Source organism: Prenolepis imparis, unplaced genomic scaffold, assembly GCF_030444845.1.
Source record: "Prenolepis imparis isolate NDT839.2.m4 unplaced genomic scaffold, iyPreImpa1.0 SCAF_3, whole genome shotgun sequence".
NCBI classification, from domain to species: domain Eukaryota; kingdom Metazoa; phylum Arthropoda; class Insecta; order Hymenoptera; family Formicidae; genus Prenolepis; species Prenolepis imparis.
In genome coordinates this window covers 17,405,211-17,417,532 of record NW_028141161.1, presented here as the reverse complement: position 1 = coordinate 17,417,532, position 12,322 = coordinate 17,405,211, and the positions used below count along the sequence as shown (strand labels likewise).

The 12,322-nt window shown below is 42.2% G+C and overlaps 2 protein-coding genes across 6 annotated transcripts in view; one reads left to right on the top strand and one right to left on the bottom strand.

Annotated features, from left to right (window-relative positions):
- The window catches only part of Atg16 (Autophagy-related 16), a 397,081-nt gene that overhangs the window by 162,635 nt on the left and 222,124 nt on the right, over window positions 1–12,322 (top strand). The gene's annotated exons all lie outside the window — the stretch shown is intronic.
- The window catches only part of Neo (ZP and PAN domain-containing protein neyo), an 87,836-nt gene continuing 78,411 nt past the window's right edge, over window positions 2,898–12,322 (bottom strand). For both annotated transcript variants that reach the window (XM_083033332.1, XM_083033333.1), the window contains exon 6: window positions 2,898–7,170. In XM_083033332.1, the coding sequence (XP_082889458.1) occupies window positions 6,610–7,170 (561 nt within the window). In that variant the 3' untranslated portion in view covers window positions 2,898–6,609. The remainder of the gene's footprint in view (window positions 7,171–12,322) is intronic.

Below are 12,322 nucleotides of genomic sequence, written 5' to 3'. Positions count from 1 at the left end.
GTCAGTAGAGTTTGGTGAATGCCCGCGGCCATTATGCGTTCAAACTCTTGATCGTTGTTAACAGAATGTATAATCTATATGGGCAACTTAGTCATGTACATGTATGAAATATCGATTGTTAGTTATTGTTGCGTTGCTATCATAAGCTAACTACGTATACGAATTTCAAGTTCCAGGCATCTCATTTTGAAATTATGTATTACTTTACATAAAATATGATATACATATGATACTATATTTCTTAGGGCCAATTTCACCAACGTCGATTAACTTTAACCCCCAGTTAAATTATATCTTTGTCTCTTTTTAAGAACGTATCTGAAAAGAGACAAAGATATAGTTTAACCGAAGATTAAAGTTAACCGACGTTGGTGAAATTGGCCCTTTTAGTCATATAGAAGGATAATACATTTTTTTGTGTATATGTGTATTTTTGTTTAAGGAATTATTAAATATAATACTCTAACAAAAACGATGTTTATTTCTTTGAATGTTATTAAATCGAATTGTTTATTGTAATGTGGCTTAAATAATTGTCTTAATCAAAAATAGTTATATTAATATTTTCTCTTTCTTTTATTTTTATATATTATAAAATATGGATATATATTTGTATGTGTATGAAGGCAAAATTATTAATTGTATATAAAACATTGGACAAATTATTTACCATTAAATACAATTAAAAACACTTAGCTTTCTACTCATTTATACAATGCATAATTGTATTTTAATCAATATGTGTAGGAACTTACCAATTTATTTCCACCCTCCTTCTGTGAAAAAATAATTCCTGCGACGAAAAATTGATGGCATAATTTTTTCAAATAATTTGATTGTTGAATTTGTCGAATTAATTAACTTGCGATTAACAATACATTCATTGAGAACTCACTAAATATATACATGAAAATAATTTGTCAAACGACAGATGGTTTATTGTTGTTAACGGCGATTTCTCTGGACACCCTGCCACAGGCATAATAACGACTTTCTCATCGTAAATCTTTTCTCTGCCTGCGCGAGTCAAGGATCTTTCTTACGTAGGAATCTAGTGACGACGGAATCCAACGTTGTATCTTACATCATGGCGGAAAGTTACACATAACGTGAAGGGCGAGGATTCGTATGTGAAAAGAATAAAATGACGATTTTCGTTATAAAATGAGTTTATTTTCTCTGTACCATATATGCTATGTACAACGTGTGTGTGTTACGGTACTGACATATACGACGTTTGGAGAAAGATATGTCTTGATAATGTAGAAAAAAAATGGAAATTAATTAGAAACACGCACGCATTACGTTTAATGTCAGCGGAGTGATTCGTTAAATTACATAGCAGTTTCAGTACGTGGCTGGTGTGACGGGTGTATTATTAAAACGGTAGTTAATATGCCAGTCGTGTATGGGAAGGGAAAAAAAATAGGCGTGATAGGGTACGAGTATTCTTGAAGGGCAATATACGTTAACGTAAAAAATAAATAAGCGATTAATGCTGGTGCGCGGATATAACATATATAAGGACGCTCGCGATCGTCGGGTAAGTTCTGTACGTGACGCATGTATTCAGGAATGAAAATGGTTTAATTTAGCGAGGGGCGACGCGCACTCTCGGCAGCAGGGTGGCAACGGGGAGGGAAGAATGGAGGGTAAGAGGCGAATGAATGAAAGGGAGGAAGGGAAAACGAAAGAATGGATGCGAGGGGAATGGGGGATGAAAAGGATGTATAGGATGTATAGGATGTGTAAGAAAAAGCAGAAATACACGCTTGTCATGGTACAGAACAGACTCGAGCTTCTCGAGCTTACGACGGAGCAGGCGCGCACCTCAGGCTCGAGGACAAGCACCGACATCTCTACAAACTCGTGGACTCTTGATAAAAAGTACGAGGTATAAACATAACCCTCATTAAGATGGATACGATAGGGGCGCGGAGGGATGGGGAAACGGACGGATGAAGAAGAAGCAAGTGTGGTACTTGTATACGCATAAGAAACGCAGCGACGACGACGCCGACCGCGTTAAATTGCTCGCGGCTACCCGAGTCGGCCGTTCGGGATTGCAGACGCGTCTTGATATCATCGAGAGAAGTGATCGTCCTCGAGCCCAATATTATCTTTCCTTCGCAATTGCCTTCCGCGGTCTCGATCTCAATAGCGCCAAGACCGCGGGCGCGTTAACTTAATCTTAATTATGTTATTATATTGATGAAACATGATTGCTCCTTTTTACGTTCATCGTATACGCATTAAAATGTAAGATAATTAATTAATTAATGATAGAGTCCTTATACTCCTCGCGTACTCGGCAGTTTCCATTGAGTTGGATCAAACGTCAAGTGCGACCGCATGCCGGCGCATATACAGTTCGATCAAGTCGATGAAAAGTGCTCACACATTCGTTATATCGTGTTACAGCTCGAAACGCTCGTTGTCTACGAAGTGACGCGAGAAAATCTTGCACATCTTCCCCTATGAAGAGTAATGACTTAGGATCTATTCCGGCAAGTTACCCGCATTTTATAACCAGAGAGACAACTTGATCTCTTTCCGCGCCTCTCGGCGTCTCTCTCCCTAGTCTCGGAAACCGCCTCTCGCAGACGAGGCGAAGAATTGTCAGATTTTTCTTGCGCCACTCCATATATACGTACTCATATATATACATATATATATGTATGTATATATATATATACGTTGTTGAAATTACATCGCTAAAGCGTTGCGCGGAGCAACCGCACGCGCACGTTTGCGCCTCGAGCGCATTCATCGCGCACGCATCGGCGCGGTGCGCGTGGTCGCGCGCGCAACACCACGTTTGAAATTACGTCCGTACAAATATCGTCGAACATGTATAAAATTGGCTCTACCCTCTCACCACAAGCAGGTTGGATATACTACCGCAGCGTTAGCGAAAAAAAAAAAAAAAAAAATTCTTATACGTAAATCGATATAATTCAAGGGTTATCTTTCAAAAAAAGTAAAAATGACAAAAGATAAAATCGCGTTATGCGTGTATGTATCGCATCACTTACTACTGTGTGTACGCGTAGGCACCTTCGTTGGCATGTTTATCATCGTATATATGTATATATTTATATTTTTATATATTTATATTTACTTACGTGTATTGATACTTATATCAAGCGGGTCACGCGTAGAGGCAGCGGTGAAGCAGAGAGAGGAAATGATGGACCAAGTATCGTATCTGTGTATAAGAGCGATACGAACATCGGTGTACTCGTTTACGTCCGGTAATGCGAAAGTAATTAAACCGCGCTTCGCGGAAATACACCGGAAAAACGCTAGTCGCGCGTTGTGTTTTCTGCATTTCAATTATTGCCTTGCGTGCTTCGCGGAATCAATGGTGCTTGATTTAAAGGTCGAAATTCCATTTGGTTCGGTGTCGACGCTCCAACGGGTCTCGCGTAGTCACGGGCAAAGCCTAGCAATATCCACGGCAATTAGATCCAATAATTAAAGCGCGCACTGGAATTCCGGATGGACAAAACATACCCGCACTCTCTGTCATTGTGTGCTCGTCCTTTTTCATTCAATTTTGCCTATTGTTGTTGCGTTAGCGACCGCTAAACGTTAATAGTGAGTTACGCGTGTGGCAAACGTTACACATGGTTATTAGATACGAAACATGTGTCAGTGGATATTGTCTTGCTTGCGTCGCGAAAAGCTTTTCGAATCCTAAATTGATCCTACATACGACTATTTCGAACGGAGTAAATTTTTACTCGATAACATTATCGCGCGTAAGATGAAGTTTTGTTGCGAGCAAATACACGATCGTTGTTTACATGTATAACGGTGCATTACGATGCGTATGAATAAAAGGGTCCGAGGTACACGAATCTTCGCCATGCCATAAGTAAACGTCAAACATCAGAACAATCCAAAGTTCGGTTAACTGTAATGCAAACACTTCAGAATGGTTGGAAGCTTTCATTTCGTCTCTCTCATGCCTCGTGTTTGTCTTAACGAGTGTATTTTAATCCTCAAGTTTCTCAATTAATCCGATCTCTCTGAGCCTTGTGTGCCTTGGTGAAATCGATAAGGCGCCGCTGGCACAGCTATTCGATTTGTATTTCTCTTTTCTAATGGTGTATTACATGTATTGTCGATGCTAATTTTTATCTTTTTTTCGCTTTGCGTATCTTAAAGCAAGATAAAATCTGAATTTGGATCTGGTTAAATTAATCAATTATTTCAATTGTTATTATAAAATTGTACGGTATATATAAATTTTTTAATATTTTATATTATATTTAAAAATTTTGTAAATATTTTTTCTATTTTTTTTTTCGTTTTTCAACTTGCCGCGAAAGTAACACGAGTTTGACAAATACATTTTATTTGCAGTTTATACAGAAAATGTACAATAACCGTTGCGAACTGGATTATTCTGTGTTTGACATTATCGACACGATATTGTCCTTTAGAATTTTCTCAAGATATCCGGTGAACCGAGAATTATTCTATTGCTTACCAGTATGAAGAAAATTCTTTCGATCGTATCCAAACAATTTTTGATAGTTTCCTTCAATTTGAATAAGCCAATCTAGATTGATAAGCTCACGAGTAGCGATGTAAATTAACCTGGCCGCCACGGGATGACTAAGGATAAGGGATATGGCTAAGGTTAAGTCGGCAGTCGAGGTTACGTGGCTCCAGTATGGAGAGATGGCTATCCTTGATGTGATTCTATGCGCTCTCTCTCTCTCTCTCTCTCTCTCTCCCTCTCTCTCTCTCTCTCTCTCCCTCTCCCTCTCTTCCTTTACTCCGGAAGCTAGACTCAACCCCATCAAGTGTTACTCCCACAAGCTTAGCTTAACCCCGAGACGCCACAAGAGGCAATTAACCTTCCGCCAACCCCTTTGCGCGCATACCTTCTACCTCTCTTCACCGAGCTCACCATGTTTTGATCCTACCACCGTTTCTCGTTCCGTCTCAATCCCTTCTCCCTCTTTCATCCCCGTGCTTAATTCGCCGCCCGATCTCGTCGCGCCATACCGTTGATGTCCCACTCTACACATTTGCATAATCATGCTCAATTCCCAATGCTAATTAGAGGTCAGCGCTGGTAGCCTACCCGACGCCAGCGAATACACGTCGACCTCCATCATCTGTGGAGCCATAGCGTGCTGAGAGATGTCTCGCATCGCGTCACGTCACCACGTCGTGAAAAGAAAAGACGGTAAAAGCGCTTTATGAGGGCAAGGCGAAACGAAGAGGAAAAGAGCGGCGAGGAAAGGGATGGTGCACGCGGGCGCAAGAAACCGACCAAACTCGCGCGCGAAATCGATTACTCTCTTCGCGGCTGAATTTTTGCGCCGTTACATTATCAACTACTTATCGACGGAAGAGGTGTGGCGAGATCGCCACTTTCATCACGGAACAAAGTAAGAAATCGATTTTGCCACGGCGCGAGGCGTGTGATTCTCGGTATGCCGTCCACGATCAGATACGGATTAAGTATCGACGCGATATTACGAGAGATTTCCTCCACTCCTTTTTCGTTCTTTTCCCCTCTATCGTGCCCATTCAATCTGCTTTTAAGAATCGTCCCCCACAGACGGCGTCCTTTCGTTGTAACCGGGGTACGCATACGCACGAAGGTCGCCTAGACATTGAACGCCATACGCTTAATTAAAGGTTGCCGGTACGGATCGTAATTGCAGCCTCGCTCCTTCCACGAAATAACCGGCCGCTCCAAAGACAGAACGACGAGATTGATGATACATTCGGTATTACGATTCGTTACGCCGCGACCTTGGCTAGGAATACCGATCGGAAAACACTGATATTTGTGCCTCAATAAGCGACAGATGTAGCAAGTAATCAAACGCAATTGTGCTAATTATTCAGTTCAGTAATTTCACCGGCATTATTAGCACATGTACATATGCGAATATATAATTGCGTTACTTCGCCCGGGGAATAAGAGCGTAGAAGCAACTTCGATTAAGTGATATCGCGAAATCGATCGGTTTTCTTTACGCTGCCAGCTGCAAGGAAATGAAGTTTGAGTAGAAGAAAAAGAATATGCGTATGTAATAGAGTACCTAATGCAGTAAATGTGTGGATGCAAAGACATTCGTACAAATGGGCAATGATTATTTTCTTATTTCTGATCGGAACGATCAGTCTTTCTACTTCGATGCGTTCAACAGACTCCGCGATCTGACCATCTAACCAAATCTAATTGGAATTACGCTTCTGCAAAGCTTTCACCCGACTACAAGATAAGCGTGGGTGGTAAAGGGCATACTCCACTAAAAGCTACGTATATTGGCTGCAATCTCGCAACACGGTACACTCGTACAAATTTGATATATATGATATACATATGATATATATGATATATATATATATGATATGTATATGAATATATATAGCAAAATAGCATTTGTCCGAATTTCGCAGAAAGATTTAAAGTGAGAGATTATCTGCTGATCGCTTTCGAGAACCGTGACACGCGGGCGAGTTTAAAAAAAAGCTCACGTCCACATGCGAAGAGTCAGCCCGAAATTCGTAATAGCGATATTTACGTAGGAAGACGAGATTGACGATTGATACCGGAATGGGAAGAGAAATGATTCAGAAGCGACGTCCGGAGTATCCGGCATCGTACAACTTACAAAGACTGTCGGTGCGCCCCGGCACGGAATGCATTCCGGGCACGGATACAGAAACCGAGAGCGCTTCCTGATGCTTCAGCATCTGTCGGCGTCGCTGCCAGGTGAAGGTCCATGCCGCTATAATGGCAACCTGGGCGACAAGGAAGACCGTGCCGGCGATGATGGCCTCGCCGAGGTTGATGCACATGCCCATCGTCGATATGTCCTCGCTTTCGATAAAAACGGTGTCCCTCGTCGCGGAGGCGTTCGATAACTTACCGTCACGCTCGAAGCCGAATTTGTCCGTGATCTGGATGGACTGCACCAAAAGGAGATCCTCGCGGTTCTGGGAAGCTGCGCCAGTGGAACGACGACGGCGGCGACGTCTGCCGAAGGAGATCACCGAACGTAGCTCACCGGTCGTCTCCTCCTGATCGCACTGCACGGGCTCGCAGGCCGGCATACACGGGGTGACCAGGGCGCGGAATTGCACCACTTCCGAACTCGGAAACTTGAAGGCGTCGAAATGCGACAACAGTATCTGTAATGAGAGCAAACAAAAAAAAAAGATTATTAGTGATTTTAAAATTTACTTGACTTCAAATTTACATTAACATTTACATGTTTCAATACATAAATTTATTTATGAGACTGGTAAGAAGATCTTATAGATCCTACAGTTTTTATAAACAAATAAAATTCAATTATTAATAATAATAATAATAATCAGTATCGAACGTCTCAGTAATGATCTTTGCTTCTAATTTTTGGCACACAGCGCACTAAATACATTTCACAGAACCAAGAGAATTCGATACGTGGAATGTAATAAAACGAACTTCCTCATACTCCATCGGGGTCTCTTTCGACGGATTGCAAGTCACGTAACCAATTGTTTCACGCCGTTACCTGTCGTTCGGATAATACATAAACACCTGTGCCGAATGGCTCTTCGAAACGCAACGATTTCGCGGGGGGATTGAAGAGGGGAAGGAGGAGTGCTTTTATACCGAGTTCGCATACCGTTAGCAAACTACAGCGCCGATATTATGAGATTTGCGGCGCGTCTCCTCATCGTCACTTCTTCTCTTTCGCCGCTCTTTATTATCCTCTGGTAGCTGCGTATACAATTTCCGCGGTTTTTTCATTGTACGCAAGAAACAAATTAAAGTGCCATCAAGCGCCTATGTTAACTGAGAGAGAGACGTTTGCGTCGAATTCCGAAATGCCAGATTTTTTTCTTTCGTGAAGTTAGGAACTGCCCAACAATAACAAACGTAATCAACGTGGGGCAGGCGCGAAGCGCCCCAGTTCTTCCTTTTTTTCCATCCTTATTTTTATTTCGCACACTCGTAATTCATACGCGACGTCGGTGCCGTGTAGGTGACTCAACTAAGCTGTGTCGCATTAATTCTGAAATTCCGACATGGGCGGTCGTTCGTTCGCACGATTCAGCATGGATGCGGAATAATCTTATCCATATGTCGCTCCCATATAAATTTTCAACCTTATCCCGAAGTCGCAAACGGCGTGATTTCACTCACGATGACGCGTCGTAAGCAGTGCAAGAAAGAGAGAGAGAGAGAGAAAAAACAAGCTTTTATACCAAAGAAAAATTAGATATAAATACACAGAATGCGGATGTGTATCAAGGATATCGCGTAACTCGGCGGGCGTCGGCCGTCACACGCAATATGCGTAAGAGCTTGATCGCTTCAAACTGGTTTTTCGCATGTCGCGGCAGCTGCATCGAATTTTTTTGCTCTTTATTAGGTAAGGCTATATAACGGCAATTACACGGGATTATGACATGAAAAACAGCCCAAGTACCCGCTTTTACGCGGGCCATTAGAGCACACATATATCCATCCTGGTCGCAAATGGTGCGACCGAGCGCATCGCTGCAATTCCTATTTTCTCGCGACAGGCGGACCTATCCGTTAAAATCTTTTTTATTCTTTTACAATTTCTACATGGCAGAGAGAGTTATATTGCGCGAATATTTTTTCTTCTTTTTTTCGCCTTCTTGATATCGCGATAGCTGGAATTGATCTACGGGTATATAGAAGAAGAATAAGTATGTATTATCCGTAGAATCTTCTGTAAAACGAACATGTGATAATCACTCGTGTTCGCTCGTTAGAGTTGTCGTCCGCGAAATAAGCTCGCTTCAACGAGAAGCATCGGACGTAATATATTCATAGCGGTTGCATGTATACGTATAGAACGCGCATCATTGATTTCTCTTCATTCAGATCATTTGCAACAAGGTCGCGGTGTCAAGCCTCCCCTCCCTCCCTCATTTCGATGCGTCCTTTCCATTCTCCTCTTGAAACTGTTAAAGGTCTGCGGTACGCAGGGTTTAGCGCCACGCTCGTGTACACGTCGAAAACTGGTTTCTGCGGCGCATTACCAAGTTCATCGTATTTACACACCGAGCACGTATATTATCAGCGGGAAGTAAGACATTAAAATATGCTTCGTTCCACGTACAGCTTCATTTAGCCGTTTCTTTGCCTGCGCTGCGCGTCTAGTGGAACGAGCGGAACTTTATTAACCCAACGTCATCCCGCGCAGAAAGAGTAGCGGAAGGTCCATTCTCCGCGGGGGAAAAGCGAGAGCGAGCGAGCGGTTGCATCCGAAGCGAGGGGAGAGGACGAGCGTAAAAGCGGATCGAAGGGAAGAGGGAAGGATATAGAGAAAAGCCCGGGGACGCCGAGGAAATCCGAGGGAGAAAAAGAGAGAGATACGCTAGCCTAGACACCGGGAAAAGAAACACGGGTTGTATCCGCGGCATCTGGTACACGCCGACGATAAGTCTCCTTCAGCGGGAACAACGTCGGCGATGGGAAAGGACGAGAGAGAAAGAAAGGATGGGGGTGGGAGAGGGAGAGGGGACTGTCATAAATGTACCGCGGCAGATCAGTCAGATCGTAAGGATCGCGCCCGCGCTTTTACGACGCGGCTCAACTTGATCCTCCTGTCTGCTTTATAAGTCGGCCGCAGGCTCTTCTTCCCTTTTCCCCTTTCCGCCTCCCCCTTTTCCTCATCCTTCCGGTTAGTCCTAACATACGTAGGTACGCGCTTCCGTGTACGAGTATATACGTATGTACAAGGATGTGTGGCGTGTGGCAGCTGAGAAATGTTTCCAATTTCATTCAAACCGGTTGTGAAATGGAAGAGAGCGTCGTAACGCGGCCCGGTTACGTGACGGACATACTGGAAAGCCGAACTTTTGGCAAATTTCTGGTTAGAGACGGGATGCAATGTTGCACTACGGAGAGCTGCGCTCCCTCCGACAACGATCATTTCTCTTTTCGTTTTCGATCTAGGATTAATAAAATCCAACGGCGATGTGCCAATTGTTTCTCGCGACCCATTTGTCGCGGGATTGCTCACTTTTTTATAGAATTACGTTTCTATTTATAGGAAATATTAACGACATGAACAATTAGATTCCTGTATATAGGAAACTATATTTGTGTTGATTTATTTTGTATTAATAATATAGAAATTCAGAAAGAATTTGATTTTATATCTTTCAGCATTAAACAGTTTACTTCACAAATAATAATATAATGTATATGGAGATAAATATGTTTTCTAACAAATAAATAAAAATTTATAATTTCTGTCTTACATTTGCAAAAATAGCTTCATCTAATAAAACCGAGACATTAGATTTTACACATCCTCGCTAAGAATTTTACATTATTCCATATTTTATATTTTCTAATGTTTGTATGATAGCTTTCAACTCAATTAATTTATGTGCACTCCGAATAATTGCATTATAATTACGATATTAATTCTCAGGTGATTTATTATTGTAATAGTAAACAGTACATCATAAATATTTTCATCAATTTCGAATAAACGTAAATACTACCTAGTGTTCTTGGGATAATAATTAATTATTAGTCGTCATTTATTATTATAGCTCGTGCCCGCGAGACCACGAGAGAGGAAGGCCTTTCAGCTTTCCAGATATTAAGAAAGACAAAGAATCAACAAGTAACTTCCTACTATCGATATATCTAGGGTCAAACGATGCCCTTCGTTTACCAAGAATCAATGTTGCGAGCATTTATTACCAAATCTATAATGACGACATACTATCGCAAACGGCGGAGATTATTGATAGCTGATAGCGCGGCGTATATCAAAGTTGTCTCAGGCGTTTTATCACTCATGTCGACAGGTAAATAGAGGTACGTACGGATAATACACGGATAATATACGGCGCGAGCGATTACATGTTGATGCAATTTCTTGAAGTTACGCTTCTGCAGATTAAAATTTGCAGACACGCCCACTCCTTTTCCTATTCGATTAAACGAGAGAAAGAGAAAGATAGATAGAGGGAGGGAGGAGATAAATAAAAATTGAATATAGCGAAAGACTTTCACACATTTTTGTTCGCTCGGCAAAATTCAACGAGAGATCAGCGGCATCGAGATCTCTAGTTTCTGACGCTCGACAGGAAATGGGGTTAGCTCTCATGATCAACCGCGATCAGGAAATCAAGCAACGTGGTGCGCACGTTCGTAACCGGAAAAGGGCGCCGCACGACGCTTGATACAGGAACGGCTGGGTGATATATCTTGATGCTCGGCGTCTTACGTACACACATATACTTGTTCGTATATAAATTTACTCTTTGTTTCTACCACGACTGTTATTACTTTCTAATAAAGCGATATTGCGCCGTATAGCGAGCCGTGCTCTCGCGCGAGCAAATGATGTGGAACGACGAGTTAACGAGGCCGTGTGCCTCTTATTACTCCACCTTCGCTCCACCACGCTCGTTCCTACCTGCCACTATAGTAACGATCCGTTTGTTTTACTCGTCGACACACGAAGGCGTCATCCGCGCTCGGTCCAGCACAGCTGGTCTCGAATATTGCAGCTCGAAAGCACAATACGTAGCTGAAGAAAATCCTCCTCGTCCGCGCGATACTTGTCTCGATGCAAAAGAAAATGTAATTGGAAAAAAAGTCGCGGATTCTCCCGGATGGATCCCGGAACGTAAGAACGGATGCTCGAATTATCGGGAAATATTTTTACAGGTTTATTAATGTGCTCCGGAGCACCGCGAAATCGTATTTCTCATTTTGGCGTGCAAGTCATGGTGCAAAATGTACGAGCGGTATATGTGTAATTGGTCTATCGAGGTCATATACGTGGCAATCGCCTACCTATTAACCGTGCAAGAATTATTGTACTTCCGCTCTAATGCGTTTTCGCTCTAACTCACCCACGATACTTCACGCGTCGCGAAGAAAAGAGAGAGGATTAAACTATTTTTTCGCACGATCTAATGGGATCGCAAAGTCAATTCCCGTGTTACCTTATGCGGAAAACGCGGAAGTAATAATCACAGCTCTCTACGAGCTCGCGGTCGTTTTGAACGTACCGGTATGCTCCATTATTTAATGATCCATCTTCATATATTTGAATGGAAGAACGTCTGTTCTCAATCATATATATACGCGTCATCTGCGAGTGTTTTTCTTTTTCTTATAACCTCCCATAAGACGGATTTCGTGAAAGAATTTGCGCGACGAGGGTGTATTCAATTAATTTACGCGTATAAATATTATTTTGCGCAATATATCCATCAAGTAATTGATAAAAATCGAAATATCGAAGGATACAGATGATGATCGAACGAATCCCGCTCTTAAGCTCGG